The sequence below is a fragment of the Quercus robur genome, chromosome 9, assembly GCF_932294415.1.
Source record: "Quercus robur chromosome 9, dhQueRobu3.1, whole genome shotgun sequence".
Classification (NCBI taxonomy): domain Eukaryota; kingdom Viridiplantae; phylum Streptophyta; class Magnoliopsida; order Fagales; family Fagaceae; genus Quercus; species Quercus robur.
In genome coordinates, this window is record NC_065542.1 from 40,027,576 (window position 1) to 40,048,561 (window position 20,986).

Here is a 20,986-nt window from a genome sequence, read left to right on the forward strand (position 1 = left end):
CCATTTTACAATTACAAATAGTAGAATTTTGGCCATATTTCGGCAAAAGGCTAGTTTGTCAAGAAAGCAACAAATCCTCCCGAGCAACACTCGTATAAGAAGACAACATATTCTGCAATAGGCAAAAAGAAAGCAACACATTGTCCTTCTCTAATAAGAAAATAATGTATGTCTACAATGCCTTCCTCCCTACCACTACAAAAGGATGATGGAGGAGGATCCAAAAGAGGTAATTCAATGTAAAAAACTGTGTTATTTTAATTTTACATTTTCCTTTTCTTTAGCTGTATTTTCCCATTACCAAACACTAGCATCCATGAGCTATGTAAATGTCATGGTAAAGATTTAGTGCCTTATCCATCAAAAACCAGCCCATTCTATCATGTACACTTATATAGATAACTTATGAATCATATGCCTAAATAAATATGTGGATGAACAAAATTTACTTCCTCCAATCCGATACATGACAAGTTGAAATGACCATCTATAGATACTTCTAATCACATAATTTATTTGAATAATTTCATGAATTTTTTCCTTACAATACACATGGATGGTTAAATAAATCATCAAATAAGGGGAATTCCTTCAATTTGGATGAAAACCTTGTTTCTACGTCAAGACAGTCCTAGTCAAGTTTCAAAGTGAGTCTTTGTCTAACCAAGAATAAGAAAAATGTAGGTTGGACCTGATTTAAGCCAATTAACCATTAGGCTGGGCAGACTGGTCAATTTCCAATAACTGCCAATGTTGTAGAATTCTGCTAGTAGTTTATTGTCTGAAGCTCCTTAACAGCAAAAATCATTGTCCAACAGCAATACCAATGTTGATCTGTTATCAGAGACTAGAAAGTTGGCTACTTGTGCACCAATGAAGACTTTCCCGGGATGTTATTGTACTTAACTCTATGAAAGACCCAGTATAACTAGCAAAGATGAAAGTGAAACTAACAATCCAAAAAAACAGGTGAGGCAATGTCCAAGGTTGTTGTAGTTATGTCCGTGAATGAAAACGGCAATCCCCAATTGGCTCACAGCTAACTCTGCTAAATAATCCTATCAATAGCAGACTGGACAATGGTAAATTTCATGTCAAGTCAAAATAAGAGTCTTCCATACAACGACAACCACCTAGTCTTAGTCCTAAAATTTTAAGGCTGACTATAGATCTCAATATAATAGCATCTAACATCCATTGAAAAAGGGAATAATTACAAGAAGAAAAGTAACTTCGCAAATAAAAAAATTCAAACAGTACAAATAAAACCTTAATTACATTATCTTGAATTCATTTCCACTAAAGAAAGTCCGGAAAATATTTGGAGAAAACAATCTCCATTCAAAGTATGGTTGCCCTGTCGATTTCAAACCCAATGCCATTTATGCAAACATACAAAATTTCATGCCAAACTAGTGAGTGCTAACTATTTTCAAAGCACTGTAAATTTATGCACTTGAAAAAATTATTGTTCATCAAGGACATAAAAAATTGCATAGCATAAAACCTAAAGAAATTAGATTTTAGAAAGAGGAACAAATAAAAGACCTTCAAAATGTAAAAAAAGAAAAAGAAAAAAGTTTTAACTAAAAATGAACAAATTTATACTCCAAACTGATTCATAGGCCAGAATCTAAGAAACAGAGAATGATCCAACATAGTTATGCATTCTTCTTTCCTGCAATAGGAACTGCCTTACCCTTCCAGGTCTGGGCATTGGTGTGCGTGCGCTGTCCTCTGCAAGGTAATCCCTGACTATGCCTTATTCCTCTATAGCACTGAATATCCTTCAACTATCAATATCCTTTTTAACTTGATTCTTCTGAAACCAAAAACCAAATTTTGTGAATATTATGATAAATTTTAAACTTCAATTGCTTAATATTCTAGCATTCATAATTAGAGCAATTGTAAACCAAATCCTTCTTTTGTTGTACAATAAACTTGTTTACTATCAAATCTAAATAAACTGCATGTACACCCAACTAGTTCAAAATTGAGTTAATTTTGCTTCATCAATTACATTAGCACTAGCCTAAATCCTATTTTGCCAAGGTGCAAACACCCCAGATACTGGAATTTTGAGAGAGAGGAAAGGAAGGGGGGAGCAAGAGAGATTTACCCATTCTTGTTGGACCATATAATTATTAAGTTCCTCGCGGAGAGCATATAGTTCTCTTCCTGTTAAGTCCCTAGTAAGATTGTTCTCAATGTTTAGCCTGCTAAGAATTTGGCATGCTCTGGAGCGGCCAATTCCATGAATGTGCTGAAGAGTAGTCTTCAGACGCTTGTTGTCTGGAATCTCTCCCTCTCCTCCTCCGATATTAATGCATTGCAGATGTAAACCATGAAACTGCACAAAGGAGACACCAACATAACATTCAAAACCATAATCGTAAACCAAACATTGACGAAGTCGAATACCAATATCAGAAACTGCTCCTACTGCACCACATTAACCAAACATTATAGTATTTGAACCAAACATTATAGTATTTGATTTAGCTATAAAGTATAAAGGAGACTGAGGTTTTGCTATAACACTGGAATTGGATATGGTCACAGACACAGATGGAAACCAATTTTAGTTTTATTTTTTAATTTTTTTTAACTGCAAATGGGCCAAATCTCTTTGATTGGGAATGGAAAATGGGCTTACCTTGGAAGCCTGAAAACTCTCTGGACTCAATATATATCACTAGTTCAGCATATCATATAAAAGCCCAAAGATGAAAAATAGTTAGTAGTTAATGTTAGGATTAGTGCCCTAAAATCCTATTGTACGATACTGTGTATGATATTATGTTATGACATTATGTTATAAATAACTAGTCGCTAACCCGTGTGATGCACGGGAAAACTACTAAAAATGAGATCAACTCAATATATATATATATATATATATATATATTAATTGGATCCAAAGCAAGTTACAAATTGTCAAGCTTTACAATTAGAATCATTTGCAAATTAGACTACAAAATTGGGTAAAAGAATCACTTGCATGTTCGAATTTGGTCTTAATGGATCAAGTGCAAATCCTTCATCTTGATATTCCAGTATCAGGATAGATGATATGTTTTTGATTGGTAAGAATTAAGATAAATAACAATTACACATATCCACATAACTCCAAAAAAAAAAAAAAAATCATTTATTGAAGAACCTCAAAAATGTAAATTTTGCGAAACAGAACATCACATATAATGCATAAGCACATGTCTACATAGCTTTTGAATCATCCAAGTGCAGCAACATTAGAAGCAACCTTTAGGCTTTTGCCCTATTTCAAGTGGATCCTAAACAGGGTCCTTTTTCCCTTCTCAATTCTTTTCATCATTCTACAACATAAAAATCACAATCAACACATATACATCTCATAAAATCCATAAGCCTTTTTCCTTCACCCTTCTTAGTTTGAATACAGAAGTTAAAAATTATAATTTAAAACTAAAAAGTCAAAGTTTACTTCTTTACAGTGTTTCACATAGAGTAGATACAAAACCAAGCTTTTAATAAGAGTTCAAGTTAATTTCAAAACACAAACAGGTCAAGTTCAATATGATGAAGCAAGAACCTTTGAGAATGAAACTATACATACTTCAAATAATTGGAAACTTGTCAAAGCATAATCTCAGTCATAATTAGAAAGACTTTTATCATGAATGATCTCTAAAGTCTAAACTACCAAATAAATTGAGTGGCATCATATTAGGATGATAGACTATCATACACAGGGGCAGCTCCAGGATTTTTGTCTAGGGGGGTCAATAAGAAACTTCAGTAGAAGATAAATCTTGAGTAAGAGATGAATCTTGCGGTCTACGGAGTTTATTATTACAAATTTGTCCATAGTTCTAGTAAAAAAATAAAAAATAAACTATAAGATCATTTGGCATTTTTTTTCTAATGTAATAAACATATTAATTATTGTTATTGAAGAGGATAAAATGTAAGCCTGACGGGCCTATGGTAATAAGCCTGACGGGCCTATGGTAATGGGCCTGCCGGATAGGAACTGTTGGGCCGATGTAGAGATGATCCAACGCTCATTGAAGGCCCATCGCTGAAGGACACAGTAAGGGCCCATGATCTGAGATCTCTATCGCTCATTGCCTAGAAACGCCCTAGAATCCCAATATGGAAATTCAAGCACAAGGGTGATTCTAGAAGACACGCACGCTGAAAGTAGATCTCCTCTATAAGGAAAAACTTGCTCACCACGCTCGGAAAGACTTGAAGTAGAGTCCCATATGGAAAAGACTTCTACACCAAGAAGGAAAAGCCGACTCTCTACTACTATAAAAGCCCTAATACCCTCGTAAATCAAGGTACGCATAATTTACCCTCTCTAGCACTCTAGAGTTGTGAGAATAGTTCTAATTTGACCTTCGGAGAGTATTTGGCCGGCACCACATCGGTGCTCTCTAAGGTTTTTTCGATTATTTTTGTTGTGCAGGTTCGCTTTGAGTCGCGAGTGCTATGTGACCTATTGGTGATATTTTCGGCATCATCAGTTGGCGCCGTCTGTGGGAATGGTAGCACATTATCGCTTCCTAGACAAAAGAGTTACGTGGTACTTACTCGCTCAATGGCGACCACTAACGACGTTCAAGAAGAAGAAGCCCCTACGACTACTCTTGAGAGACAGGTTAGGATGCTCGCCACAGCCGTGGAGCGCGTCACCAAACAAAACCACGACTTAGAAGAGCAGCTGAACCAGAAAAATGCGGCTCCCAATAACCAAGGAGCAGATCAAGAAGGGACCAACGCTGAAAGGAGGAATCACGAAGGACCACAGGCTAGCAACGCCCCAAGCAGACCAGAACGACGGGACACGAGCCTTCCTTCTCTTGCAGATACGGCTCCACCACCCATCATCGCGGAGATGCAGGCGATGAAGGAACAGATGGAAGTGATGATGAACGCTCTCAAGGGACGAGTGTCCAGTGATCTTGACGACCTTGTCAACCGGACTGACTCGCCATTTACGACAACCGTCAACTCCTTCCCCCTGCCAAGTAAGTTCCGCATGCCACATATGGATAGTTATGACGGGGTCAAGGACCCTCTAGATCACCTAGAGACCTTCAAGACCCTGATGCACCTTCAGGGAGTGGCAGACGCGATTATGTGCAGGGCCTTTCCTACAACCCTAAAGGGCGCAACAAGGATTTGGTTTAGCCGGTTAGCACCCAACTCCATCAGCACCTTCAAGGAGCTAAGCGCTTAATTTACTACGCACTTCATCGGAGAACATTGGTATAAGAAGTCCACAGCTTGTTTAATGAATATCAAGCAGCGAGAGGAGGAGACGTTAAGGGCCTACATATCACGCTTCAACAAAGAGGCGCTCTCGATCGACGAAGCCGACGACAAGATACTAGTAGCAGCATTCACGAATGGGCTGAAGGGGGGTAAGTTTTTGTTCTCCCTATACAAAAACGGCCCAAAGACCATGTCAAAGGTGCTTTACAGGGTCACCAAATATATGAACGCTGAAGACACGTTGTTGGCCCGAGAAGAGAGGCCCAAGAAAAGAGACAGGCAAGAAGACTCTCGACAAGACTAGGGGCAGAAGAAAGGCAGGATAGGAGACCGAAGGGAGGAGAGACACCCTAAACCCATGGGGGGAAGATTCACAAGTTTCACCCCGTTAACAGCCCCGATAAACCAAGTCCTAATACAGATTAAGGACGAATGGGCCCTGACGTTTCTAGGAAAGCTGAAGAGTGATCCCAACAAACGATCTAGGGACAAATATTGCCGCTTCCACCGTGACCATGGTCAAACACAGCCGATTGCTACGACTTGAAGCAACAAATTGAAGCCCTTATCCGATAAGGAAAACTGCAAAAATTCGTCAGCAAGGAGAGAACAGATCCACCCCCACAAGAACAACACCCCCGGCGAGCGAACGAGCGACCAAGACCCCCCATAGGGGACATAAGGATGATAATCGGAGGAACAGCTGCAGCCGGGTCTTTAAAAAAGGCTCGCAAAACGTACCTTCGGATGGTATAGAGCGCCCAGCTGACGGGCACCGTGCCGAAGATAGCAAGGAGAGAAGGCCCCATTATCGGGTTCTCAGAAAAAGATGCATGACTCCTACACCATCCACATGATGATGCCCTCGTCGTTAGCATGCGGGTAGGAGACTACAACATGCACCAGGTGTTGGTCGACAACGGCAGCTCAGCCGATATCTTGTATTATCCGGCGTTCCAGCAAATGAGAATTGAGAAGGAGCGATTAATGCCGACGAACGCCCCGCTCGTTGGTTTCGGAAGGAGCCGGGTATTCCCTTTGGGTGCGGTCACGTTATCAGTGACGGTAGGCGATTACCCCCAGCAAATCACCAGGGACGTAACCTTCCTGGTGGTCGATTGCTCGTCCACCTACAATGCTATCCTCGGACGACCCACGCTCAACTCGTGGAAGGCGGTGACATCAACTTACCACTTGATGATCAAATTTCCTACAGATTATGGAGTAGGAGAGCTGCACGGAAGTCAAATGGCCGCACGGGAATGCTATGTGGCTATGATGGAGACGGAAGTACAATTCTAGGCCTTGAACATAGAAGAGCACCGAACGGTGGCGGAACCAACAGAGAAGCTAAAGGAGATTACTCTCGACAGCTCCAATCCGGATCGAACAACCAAGATCGGAACGCTCGCCAAACCCGCAATCCGTCAAGAGCTCATAACTTTCTTGAGGAGCAATCAAGATGTGTTCGCCTGGAGTCATGACGACATGCCAGGAATCGATCCCTCGGTCATGGTACATAAATTGAATGTGTTGCCCTCCTTTCCACCCGTCTAACAGAAGAAGAGAGTGTTCGCCCCAGAACGAGATCAAGCAATAGTGGAAGAAGTCCGCAAACTATAAGAGGCAAGCTTCATTAGGGAAGTCTACTATCCCGATTGGCTGGCGAACGTAGTAATGGTTAAAAAAGCGAACGACAAGTGGCGGATGTGCGTGGACTTCACCGATCTTAACAAAGCGTGTCCCAAAGATAGCTATCCCCTTCCAAGGGTCGACGTCCTAGTAGACTCGATGGCTCAACACCAGTTACTAAGCTTCATAGACGCTTTCTCAGGTTATAACCAGATCCGCATGCATGAGGCTGATCAGGAGAAGACTTCGTTCGTGACCAGTCATGGCCTCTTCTGCTACAAAGTAATGCCATTCGGCCTAAAAAATGCGGGAGCAACATACCAAAGGCTGATAAACAAGATGTTCGTGCAGCAAATCGGGAGGAATGTCCAGGTCTACGTCGATGACATGCTAGTGAAGAGCCGGAAGGAGGAAGACCACCTAGAAGATCTTAGGGAAACATTTGGCCCGCTTCGATCCTATAACATGAAGCTCAATCCAGGAAAGTGCGCATTCGGCGTAACAGCAGGAAAATTCCTAGGATTCATGGTATCTCAAAGGGGGATTGAGGCTAACCCGGATAAAATCCGAGCCATAATAGAGATGGCCCCCCCGAGAAATGTGAAGAAAGTACAAAGCCTTAACGGCAAGGTAGCGGCATTAAATAGATTCGTGTCGAAAGCCACGGACAAGTGTTTGCCCTTCTTTCGCATGTTAAAGAAGTCTTTTGAGTGGACAGACGAGTGTCAGCGAGAATTCGAGGAGTTAAAAGCCTATCTATCTTCACCACCTCTACTGAGCCCTTCGCAACCAGGTGAAGAACTCTTCCTCTACTTGGCTATCTCCCCTGTCGCAGTCAGCGCGGCCTTAATTAGAGAAGAGGACAAGGTACAGAAGCCCGTATACTACGCCAGCCGGGCGCTCCGCGGTGCCGAAGAAAGATACCCACCTATGGAGAAACTCGCTTTTGCATTAGTCACAGCGGCTCGCAAGCTCAAGCCCTACTTTCAAGCCCATACCGTGAACGTAATGACCGACAAGCCCTTGCGAAGGGCATTGAGCAATCCTGAAGCTGCAGGTCGACTGACGTTGTGGGCGATAGAGTTGAGCGAATTTGATATCAAGTACCACCCACGAGCAGCCATTAAAGGATAGATCGTAGCCGACTACATAGCAGAATTACAAGGGGGCAGAAGAGTCCCCTCAGTGGAGCATATATACCGACGGATCATCCAATAGGTGAGCCGGGGGAGCCGACATCGTATTGCTGTCACCTGAAGGAGACAGGATTGAATGTATGGTTCATCTTGACTTCCCCACCACCAACAATGAAGCGGAATACAAAGCAGTGGTAGTAGGCCTCGACCTAGCCAAAGCCGCAGGAGCCGAGAGCGTAGTCATTTACTGCGACTCTCAGGTCGTGACCAATCAAGTGAACGGAGATTATGAATGCAAGGGGGAAAGGATGAAGAGATATCTTGATCAAGTAAAGGCAAGAATCGATGACCTAGAAGCCAAGGTCATCCAAATCCCCAAGGGAGAAAATGAGCTCGCCGACCGGCTAGCCAAAACCACTTCAGCAGATCATATGATAACACTGGGTAATGTACTTTCTTTTGTTCAACTTTCTCTACTAATAGACCCTGGCAACATGCAGGAGATATGCTTCGAAAGTAACTGGACCACACAGATAATTTCATACTTGAAGAACGGGTTACTGCTAGACGAGAAGGAGGCAGCAAGAAAACTAAAGGTCCAGGTGGCAAGGTTCGTCTTAATAAAAGACATCCTGTACAAGAAAGGTTTCTCTCGTCCATATCTAAGATGCCTGGGTGCCGAAGAAGCAGACTACGTAATGACGGAAGTACACGAAGGGATATGCGGGAACCATTCTGGATCGAGGTCGTTGGTGCACAAACTGGTACGAGCTAGGTATTACTGGCCAACCATGCAGAAGGATGCCGAGTCTTACGTTAAAAGCTGTGACAAATGCCAGAGATTCAGCAATATTATTAGACAACCAACCGAGGAGCTGACCCCGATGATGGCTCCATGGCCGTTTGCTCAGTGGGGACTAGACATTATGGGACCTTTCCCAACGGCGGTACAACAGCTGAAGTTCTTGGTAGTGGGTATTGACTACTTTACAAAATGGGTAGAAGCAGAAGCTTTGGCCACCATTACGGAGAAGAACATTAGAAGTTTTGTCTGGAGGTGCATCATATGCAGGTTTGGTATTCCTAGAGTCCTTGTCTTAGATAACGAGAGGCAGTTCGGCAACGACTACTTCCGGGATTTTTGCTCACAGCTAGGAATAAAAAACCACTACTCATCACCCGCCCATCCTCAGGCTAATGGCCAGGTTGAAGTCACGAACCGATCCCTGCTTAAAATTATCAAGACTCGGCTCGAGGGGGCAAATAGCATATGGCCTGAAGAATTGCCAAGCATGCTATGGGCATACAGGACAACGGCGAGGACCCTAACAGGAGAGACGCCATTCCGACTAACGTACGGGAGCGAGGCGGTCATCCTGGTAGAAGTTGGGCTCACAAGTTACAGGGTTCACAACCATGACGAGAGTAGGAATGACGAAACAATGCGGCTACAGCTGGACCTGATAGACGAGGTTAGGTCGGCGGCGGAGCAAAGGCTCGCTAGATACCAAGATCACATGGCCAGACACTACAACTCTCGGGTCCGACACAGAGACTTCCAAGTAGGAGACCTCGTACTCAAGAAGGTCATGGGTGCAACTAGAGACCCTACACAGGGAAAGCTCGGCCCCAATTGGGAAGGACCTTACCGAGTTACGTCATGACAAAGGAAAGGAACCTACCACCTGGAGACAACAGACGGAAAGAAGCTGCCGCATCCATGGAATGCCGAGCACTTGAGAAAGTACTACCAGTAATAGTAACACGGCGAACAGCAACGACCCCCCCCCCCCCCCGATTGACCAGTTTATCTTAAGTTTTTTAATTATTAGTTTTTCTTCAACTATTTTTTGCTACAATCTATTCGTGCCTTTTTAAGCCCAAGGGGGCAAGCACTTTTCCCTTACGCATTTCTATTAAGAATAATAATCAGATACAATTTTGATTTTCTACATGTATTTGTTATTATTATCCACAAAGTAGGACAGATCATTCCACAAGGATGACGATTTGAAGTCCGAAATGGACGGATACAAAATAAGTCCACAAGATGGACAGATCATTCCACGAAGATGATGATTTGAAGTCCGAAATGGACATATACAAAATAAGTCCACAAGATGGACGGATCATCCTACGAGGATGACAACTTGAAGTCCGAAACGGACGGATACAAAATAAGTCCACAAGATGGATGGATCATCCTACGAGGATGACAATTTGAAGTCTGAAATGGACGGATACAAAATAAGTCCACAAAGTGGACGGATCATCCTACGAGGATGACAACTTGAAGTCCAAAATGGACAGATACAAAATAAGTCCACAAGATGGACGGATCATCCTATAAGGATGACAAATTGAAGTCCAAAATGGATGAATCCAAAATAAGTCCACAAAGTGGATGGATCATCCTACGAGGGTAACAACTTGAAGTCCAAAATGGACGGATACAAAATAAGTCCACAAGATGGATGGATCATCATACATGGATGATGACTTGAAGTCCAAAATGGACGAATATAAAACATGTCCACAAAATGGACGGCCCATCCCACGAGGATGACGATTAGAAGTCCAAAATGGACGAATCCAAAATAAGTCCACAAAGTGGACGGATCATCCTACGATGGTGACGAGTCTAGTCCAAAGTGGACGGATCATCCTACGATGGTGACGAGTCTAGTCCAAAGTGGACGGATATAAAAGCAAGTCCAAAAAATGGACGGATGAAATTTAATGATTAACTCGGACGGACTTAAAGCTATCACTCGGGGTGGACAGGTTTCCAAAGAATAAATTCTTAAGACAAAAAACATACCTATACATGCCGGACCCAATAGTAACAAATAATTCGACGGGTGTAAATAGGTCCCACAATGACAGAATTCAAGCGCAAAATTAGAAAATTAAAACATTCAACATATAAAATGGAGTGAACGGATGCATTCAATAGGCCCTTAAAGGGCAATGTTTACATATCATCAGCAACGGATGAAAATTGTTCCCCAAGTACATAAAAAAAATATTAAAAAAAAAAAAAAAAAAAAAAAAACTAGCTACTGAACTTTGTCCTCATTGACGACGGACTGAGGAACTGTTTTCATGTCAGGCTGAGCTTGTGCAACTTTTGCTGGTGCTAACTCCCCATCACCAAGGGCATCGTCATCAGCAAAGAGGTCATCTGTATCCTCTGAAGCAGCAGGTATGACGGATGTCTGAGCTGGGTCTTCAACCTTGAACTTTGAAACGTCCAAATCCGGATAAGCTTGCTTGACCTGACGGATGGCATCCATGAAACCTTGATGGAAGGAGTCACCTAGCTCAGTAATCAGGGCATCGGAGTCACGGTACTCACGAACCGCGACATCCTTAGCCTGACGGAATTCATTTTTCAAATCTTCTATCTCCTTGTCCTTGCTTTCTAGAGTCTTCATCGCCTCTTCCGTCACCTGTTCAAGGTTTTTCCTTGCCTTCTCGGAAAGTTCAAGCTTCCTCTCCATCTTGGGTTTCCAATTTCTCAACTGAAGTAGTTCTTCCTCCGTCTGCTCCGCTTTCGCTCGTACACAATCCAGGGCCGTCTCATGGCTAAGGCACCGTCCCATCAATCCCTTCATCATGACCATTGCCTAAAAAATAATAACAATGATAGTTATGAAACGAACTATGGGCAAAAAAGATGTAATTTGCATTTGTAAAGTAGACGGGTTGTCTTACCTGTGTAATTGCAAAAAGGCCCGTCTCACCCATGGCCTCCGTCGAATGGTTGCCTAGGTCTTCATAATCCTCCACCGACATGATGGAGGAAATCTGTTCTAAGGCATGCTTAGAATCCTCCCGAAGAAGAACGGGCGGCTTCTCCTGATCCTTCGACGGCCCCTTCATGAGGCCTTTGCCGACCCAGTGCTTGATTGGAGTGGCCGTCTTCGGAGGCTCCGCCATAAGTCCCACGACGGGTTCCAAGGACACTTTGGCCTTCTTGGCCTGACGATCCACTTTGGGCTGTGTTTTCCTTTTGGCGGATGGATTGCTTGGGCCCGTCACCGAGGGAGGAACATCGCCAGTCTCCTTTGCGGCTTTGGATCTAATCAAAGCTCTCCTCTTGGCGTCGTCCATTTTTGGAATGTGAACGGGAATATTGTTTATCAAAATAAGATATGTAACTTATCAAGCATAGGGTGACGAACTTACACCTTCTAATCTGTGCCTCGTACTTGACGGCTGCTGGTGTTGGTTTTGGTCCGTCACAATACCAATGAATGGTCTTAAGTGTCACCAACTTCGCCCAAGTCCTTTCCTCCGGCTGGGTCTTTGAGAAGATTTTCTCAAGGAAGGCGAACTCCTCAATATCGACTTGGGGGCGTCGTCTAACTGCAAAGAAGAAAGGACGGTTAGATTGTTTTAAACATACATAATGAAATAAAAGTTAAAATTTTGAGGACGGTCCATACTAGACGGGTGTAATATGCCCCAAGTGGTGTCGACGGGCATGTAATCTGTGTTCCCTGGACGACACATCGAACTGTCACCCTCTAGGAAGAAGTAACGGCTCTTCCAATCCCTATTTAAGTCCGGCGTGTCATAGATGACCTTCAATAGTGGACTCCTGGGGATGAAGCTATATATTTCCCTAGACCTATCAATTTCGTCCGGACGGTAGCAATGAAGGAACTCCCTAACCGTCAGCCTCTTGGCGCCGTTGGACATTGCACCGTACAAAATCTCCATCGCTATGAAGACCCTCCAAGTATTAGGGGAAATCTGATTCACGGATAATCCCAAATATCGGAGGAGCTCACGGTGAAGCAAACTCAATGGGAACTTGAATCCGGCCTTCAACATTTGCTCATACACCCCGACACCCTCTACCCCTTCATAATAACATCTCTCTGATTTATAGGGTAGACGGATGGAAACATTGTCTGGAATTTGATAGTTATCCCTAAATGTCTTAAAGTGCTTTTCTTTGATGACAGACGAGAAGTAATTCACCGTCCACTCCGGTAGCATGACGAACTCCCTGAGCCCATCAGCACCAACGACGGATCTAACAATCTATTCCTCACCGTCATCAAAGTCCTCGTCTTGTTCAACCACCTCCGTATCCTCATATGTTGAGGACGAGGAGGAGGAGGACAGACTCCTATCATCACCGGGACTATCTTGTTCTCTATGACCGGACGGATATACTTCCTTGTAATCCAGCCCGTCACGAACAACCAACTGATTACTGGACGCACTAGACATTTCCTACACGAAACGACAAGAGCCTAAGACTCTGACGGGTCTGTATGTCCATAACGGGTGTGGATTGTAAGGAAAATTAAAACAAGAGTGGCTTTGAGAAGAACACTTACCAATTTTATGAACGAAACGAGGAAGTATAGCACTGACGATTGAAGCAACTGGACGGTTCAGCCCCTAATAAAACGTGACGGGTATGCTCTGACAGGTGTGACGGGTAAGCTCTGACAAGCTAATTTTTGCTGAAATTAGAGAAATGAGAGGGAAGACTCCCTTATTTATAAGGGAGATGCACGGAAGTCGAAGCGTCGCTTCGATCCGAGATAAAACCTAATCAGATTACGACACGTGTCATCATCATTAATGACTTTCGTACAGCCTGTCTATAGTTGGTATGGTCGACGGTCTCCTCGTTTGTACCGTCATCCTAGCTTGCATGAATCCGTCAACCCATGGTAACTATAACCTTAAAACCTCCTTTTTTGTCTTATTGGTCTCATTCCGTCATAAAAAATTATCTGTCACGCCCTTACCTTAGGGTCGTCACCTCATGGTTCCTTTGTCCTAAGCTGACAGACCCTTGGGGTGAAGGGGGCAACTGAAGAGGATAAAATATAAGCCTGACGGGCCTATGGTAATGGGCCTGCCGGATAGGAACTGTTGGGCCGATGTAGAGATGATCCAACGCTCATTGAAGGCTCATCGCTGAAGGACACAGTAAGGGCCCATGATCTGAGATCTCTATCGTTCATTGCCTAGAAATGCCCTAAAATCCCAATATGGAAATTCGAGCACAAGGGTGATTCTAGAAGACACGCACGCTGAAAGTAGATCTCCTTTATAAGGAAAAACTTGCTCACCACACTCGGAAAGACTTGAAATAGAGTCCCATATGGAAAAGACTTCTACACCAAGAAGGAAAAGCTGACTCTCTACTATTATAAAATCCCTAATACCCTCGCAAATCAAGGTATGCATAATTTACCCTCTCTAGCACTCTAGAGTTGTGAGAATAGTTCTAATTTAACCTTCGGAGAGTATTTGGCCGGCACCACACTGATGCTCTCTAAGGTTTTTTCGATTATTTTTGTTGTGCAGGTTCGCTTTGAGTCAAGAGTGCTGTGTGACCTATTGGTGATATTTTCGGCATCATCAGTTGTTAATTGATTTTTTTTGCAATTTTTTAATTTATAAGTTTACAATTCTTTAAATATTTTATATTTTTATTGTCCTTTAGTGTTAATGTATTAACCCACCCACATAGCTAACAACTACTCACAAGTCACAAATTCAATCAAAGTGCAAAAGACAAACTCAATTATGACTACACATAGATTCATAGAAACTATAGTAACAGTGACTACACAATCAGACACATATATGGCTCAAAACTCAATTAAAAAATACAAAACACTATAACCCATATATTCCATATGACAAGACATCAAACATGTGAGTAAGAGGTGGAGCTTCAAAGAAGACACATGAATAGAGATAAAGACAAAGCAAAAACACACTCACAATGAGAGAGAGAGATATGGAGGCAGCGATTAAGAACATAGATTGTCAAAACCAGATTCAGGCGGCATATCAAGCGGCAATTAAGTGGCAGCGGCTGCAGATCGTGGGGCTAAGCAATGGCAGATTTTGTGTGTGAAACATAGGCAGCCTTTTTCCTTTGAGTTTGTAGAGTGAAGAAGGATAGTGGGAATTTTTGAGGCTACGCAGCGACAACTACTAGGTTTTATTTGGCCTTATTTTTATGCTTTTTCATAATTTTATTTATGGACTTTGTATTTCTGAAATTAAAGACTAAAATTTTCTATTGGATTTTTTTTTTTTTTTTTTTTTTTTTTTTCAGAGTTTAAGTTGGGCTTTAAATAAAAATGGGTCAGGTTTGAAGGTGAGGGTGTGCAAATTTGTATTGTCAGGGGTTCAAAACAATTTTTAATAAAAATATTATATATATTAAAAAAAAATTTCAGGTCAGGGGGTTCATTTGAACCCCCTGACTACAATGTAGAGCCGCCCTTGATCATACATTATTATTATTATTATTATTATTATTATTATTTTTACTTAAAAAACATTCCATTGACAAACTGAAAGCACTCAAATAAAACTTTCATCAACAGATTCAGAACTATTGATTTAGAACCTAACGATAATCATTCATGTTGACTTCTAAAAGTTCTACAAAATGACAATGTTACAATAGCAAAAAAAACAGAAGCAATGTCACCATGATACATGAAAAAAATGATATACAAAATGCTAAGCACACTACCAAAAGTAATAAAATATAAATGTAACAGTAATACCTTGCAAATAATCTATTTGTTTCTTTAAATATCTTATTCTGATGTCATATATGTATGCTCAATAAAATTTAGTAGCGTATGATCTAAATCAAAAACCAAATATAGCTTCTTATGAATTAATAAATTCTTCTTGTCTGCTTCTTTCAAATTGACAATTTCAACATTGTGAAGCCTTAGTCCCTATAAAAAAATGTTCAAGCTTAAACAAATTACCATTTGAAACAAAAATAAGATCATCACTATACTTATGCTCCTATAATTCTTGAATAGGAATGGATTTATAAAAAAATATTATATTACTCATTGAAACTTCTTAAAAAGACACAAATGGATTATCCACTATATAAAAAAATCATTAATGTGAGCATATATCACATACATTTTAAAAAAAAAATTTGAAAATCTTCAAGACAAAGTAAGCCTAGAATCATATTTATTTCAATGTTTTTTGGGTCAGTGTCAGATTGCTAACCTTGCTATAAAAGATAGATGAAAAAAAAAAAAAATTGAAGTCATATGGACTTACCCCTTCATGTGCAAGAGCGATGGCCGTGATAGTTGCAGTTGACCACATATACGACACAAATAACTTTTCATTAAGCAATACCCATCAAGGATTGCAACAAATTCAAGAAATTTTGTTCAACATGAAGCAAGAACCATCCAAAATTACAATGAAAGAAGTCCTCAACTCAAAGATAAATAGCAGTACAGAAACCCCACTTACTTTGCCTTGAAATAATCTTTCATTAAGACCAAGCCATATGTAACTGATAGTAACACCAAAGGCTAGTTGAACATAAAATATACCAAACAAATGAGAGTTCCTTGTTCATGAAAATTGTTCCTTAAGGCTTCCAATTCAAGCAAACATTTGGCATTAAAGAACAATACTTTTTACCAGCCAAATTTCTTTTGACTACCTAATTGAAATATGTGAATAAAATAAACAAAAGAGAAAATAAATGAAACACATTTATTCTGCTTTCTAATGATTTACGATCAAAAAATAAAATTGTTGGAAGCAACCCACATTTTGGGCACAAGTGGAATTGGAGTGAAAATTGAAGGTCTTCCCAAGTTCGATCTTCTTTTGTTTTGAATTTCACTGCATTAAGGTACACCTTTCTATCTTTATTTCTAAAACTCTAAATATTCCTTGTTATTTCACGTGAATGAAGTAGATTCTTATGTTGCTTCTGCTATGGGTTTTGTATGAGATGCAAAACTAGTTTTTCCAATAATTAATTACGTAATTAGTTTAATTCAGTTCCACTGTGAATTGAATTGCTTAATTAGTTAGATTAAAAACCTTTTTTTTCTATTTATTTTACCGTTGATTTGATTAATTTGCAGCTGTTTTCTTGTAGAACAGTGAGCAAGAATTTTGGTTTATGGAACTTTCCAAGTGAGAAAGAACTTATTTATTTATGAACAAAGTTTAGCTAGAAAATTTGTTGTAGCCTAAGACGGCAACCTTACTCAATAAAATAAACATACCCTATATATTTTGAAAATTTAACCGTTAAATTACATGTTCTTTGCGTTTTTAATATGCATGTTGAATTTTATGTCAATTATATATTATTTACTATATTATCTATAAGTTTATATTTTATACATAATTTTAAACTACAAAAACTTGCAATTTAAACAATTTATTAATGACATAACTATTGATCTTTGATTTTCTAGAAATTTTGCAAGCATGGAAAATATAAGAAAAACGTGTAATTCAATGGTGAATTTGTCAAAATTCACTACCAATAAAAATAGATTGAGTAAGGTTGTAGCATAAGGCTACAATCAACTAAATTTTATCCTTTATTTATTTTCAATTTAGCCTCTATTTGCAGCTAGTTTGTTGTAGAATTTTCCGGTTCAAAAAAAAAATAATAATAATAATAATAATGACTACGAATTTCACACTTAATTAAAGCACTCATACTAATTGATGCACATTAACCTTGGCTAATTATTAATTTATTAAGTCTTATGGACTAAAACTAGTGGCATCCACTCCAAATTGGCATATTCCATACGCATCTTTCTTGTTTTAATTAACATCACGTACATGCTTCAATTCAAATAAGAAAAATTACATTTACATTACAGTATGACATTGACATTATTATATGATGATGTATGATGATACTAATACAATTTACCTACAATCACCACTAAATATCTAACGGCTCCCAGCGGCTCCATTGCCATTGGCAGCATGATTGTTCCCGTTGTAAACGTTAGTGTCACGAACCCCATTAGACCTGACTTGGTCTGTTGGGTACCTAATACTTCCACCAAATCCAAATCCAAATCTGAATTCACTGTTTAAATTGACACTAGCAGCACCATTAACACCACCACTGCCAGCACCAAACCCAAACCTGCTAGCTCCAATTGAAGTAAAGCTACCCGATCCAAACCCAAACCCAAACCCAAACCCACCACCATTAGGACTAGAGCTTGCACTAGAACCAAAGCCAAAAGTGGTGCCACCAGAGCCTGAACCAGCCCCCCAATTGTAGTTCCAATTTCCATCAGGAGAGATAACGCCTCCACTCCGAAAGTCCCACCCTCCATTCGGATTCGGACCACCTCTGCTTGCCATGGTTATTGTTTTGGTTTTTTTTTTTTTTTGGTGGGATGTGTTGGTGTTGTTTGGATTTTTTCCTCTGATGCTCTTCCGAATATCTAGGAGAAGTAAGCGAGTGGAGAATGAGAAGTTAGGCCAAAAACAAGCCCTCCATCACCGCCTATTTGCCTTATCTTAATTAGCAATTACTTTGTCAACAAGCAATGATAATGATTTTTGGTTAGGAGGAAAGATACGTGTTTTAGATAACTACATTCATCGCTTTGCGCTCGGGTCTTTTTTATTTTTTATTTTAGATTTAGGGAACAAATAATGCTTAAAAGTTAGATAGAAATAGTGTCCAAATTTTTAAGATATTTCTCTAGTTAAGAATTGATAAAAGTTTGAAAACCTAAAACTTTAGAACTTTCTAAAAAATGATAAATTACTCTTTTAACTAGTTTAAGTTTTTAAATTTAAAATTATTTAACTAAAAGATAGGGATATTTTAGAGAGTAAAAGAATTTGTGTGAGGATATTTTAATATGTAAAATGTTGAAACTCAAACAGAGAATTCTGATACTAATAGTAATAGTATATAGATGACCCACTTGTTTGACAATGGCTTCGAATGTTTCAACTAGACTTTTTTTTGGGGGGGGGGGGGGGGGGGGTTGGAATCAAATTAAGGCTATGACAGGTATGTAATTGCATGTTCATGACATAATAGTTTACATAATTTGCTTGATTTTTCAAAAGTTTGCAATTCAATTGATACAAAAAAAAATGGATAAAACCCTTTTTCGTCCCTACATTTTCACACGATTCTCACTTTGATCCCTAACTTTTTTTTTCATTGCTTTTAGTCCCTAAAATCAAGAAAGCAATCTCGTTTTTGTCCTTACCGTTAGTGCCCTAATGGCAAAATCCTAGGTGGCAAACGGAATAGTCTATTAGCTGACGTGGCGTTAATGTTGCACTGATGTGGCGATTAAAATATTATTAAAAAATATTATTTGGCATGTTTATATGCCACGTCAGCATTTTAATTTTTTTTAAAGCCATGTCAGAAATTAAAAAAAAAATTAATTTAAAGAAAAACCTTAAATCTAATTAATTTAAAATTTTAATTAAAATTTTTTTTCTTAATATTCATGTTCTTCAACTTGTTCTTCCTATTCTGCAGCTTGTTCTTCGTGTTCTTCACAAACCAAACCCAGCAACCAAGAACTCAAACCCATATAAGAAGAACACAAACAAAAACAAGAAGAAAAAATTAAATTAAATACTAATAGGAAATTTTCTTCATGTTCTTCCCAAATCCAAGAAGCAACCAAACCAATCTCTAGCAAACCCCAAATCCAAATCCAACAACCAAACCCAATCTCCATCAAATCCAGAAAAACAAAAAATAAATCCAAGAAACAAACCCATAAACACAGTAACTAACCCAATCTCTAGCAAACCCATAAACCCAGAAAATTTTCTTGGGAAACAAACACACAAAAAACCCATAAAATCAAAAAATTCCACATCCTCTCGAACAAAATGTACTCACTCATACCCACACATCACTTCAGTACTCAAATGCTAATCATGAAATCCAAAAAAATGAGCAACAATGTGCTCAAATCCAACTCTCACAAAAATCATAGACAAATCACAGTGAAAAAGAGAAGTGAATAATAGGAAATTTGAAAAAAAAAAAAAAAAAAAACCCTGTGAACATCAAAATAGAGCACGCTAATCTTGAAGGCTAAGCATCTCGTAGCCAAAGACCTAGCTGAAGTAGATCTACCAATAATCCCCAAAACCAAGCCACGGCACCATCGCATTCCTCTACAAAGCGGCTGAACAGACCCAAGCCAACCCGCAGCGGAGAGAGCATGCCGCGAGAGCAGATGAGTCCTTCTCGACAACCCAAGGAAGAGGGCCATAACCGTATTGGCGATCTCTTCTGCTCTCGAGGCATCCACGTGGAGGAGGCGAAGACCGAGGTCGGCGGCGAGGGTCGAGTCGACGGAGCCAAGGCAAAGGATGAGTTGACAAGGGCGGAGGCGGTGTTGGGCGGCGCGTGGGAGGTAGGCGAGGGAGTGGAGGATGGTGTGGCATTGTTGTAGAGGATCTTTGGTTTTGGTTTTGATTGCTGCTGCTGCAGTGTTGCTCAACATTCTTCTTCTTCTTCTTCTTTTTCTTCTTTGTTTTTTTTGATTTAGGGGTTTAGGGCTATGAATTTGGGGATTTACTGAGGGTAAGAGTGTAAAGAGGGAAAGAAGAGAAGAGAATTTGATCTGAGATTTGGGAAGCTCCATCTTATTTTTGTGTTTGTGTTTGTGTTTGTTTTTTAATTAGATTTTTTTCTTTTTGAAACCATTTTTTAATTAGATTTAAGTTTTGTTTTTTAATTTTTTTTAAATTTTAGTTTAAATTTTCTGACATGGCTTTTTAAAAAAAATTAAAATGCTGACGTGGCATTTAATGCCAAATAATATTTTTTAATAATATTTTAATCGCCACATCAGTGCCACATCAGCGCCACGTTAGTTAATAGGCTGTTCCGTCTGTCACCTAGGACTTTGCCGTTAGGGCACTGACAGTAGGGACAAAAATGAGATTGCCTTTTTGATTTTAGGGACTAAAAGCTGTGAAAATAAAATATAGGGACCAAAGTGAGAATCGTGTGAAAATGTAAGGACGAAAAAGAGTTTTATCCCAAAAAAAAAAAAAATTGATACTTTTTAGTATTTTCTATGGAGACATTAGAGTTTAAATCCCTCCTTCATAACTATTGAATAATAAAAGTGGGT

General features: G+C 39.9%; 1 protein-coding gene and 1 pseudogene across 1 annotated transcript; both read right to left on the minus strand.

Annotated features, from left to right (window-relative positions):
- Positions 1-1,248: 1,248 nt before the first annotated feature.
- LOC126701035 (small ribosomal subunit protein S13, mitochondrial-like) lies at positions 1,249-2,455 on the minus strand (annotated as a pseudogene).
- Positions 2,456-17,789: 15,334 nt separating this feature from the next.
- Positions 17,790-18,215, minus strand: LOC126701036 (glycine-rich cell wall structural protein 1-like). The gene has a single exon (XM_050399182.1). It carries the CDS (start codon positions 18,213-18,215, stop codon positions 17,790-17,792), a length of 426 nt encoding a protein of 141 aa, XP_050255139.1.
- Between the last annotated feature and the right edge of the window lie 2,771 nt (positions 18,216-20,986).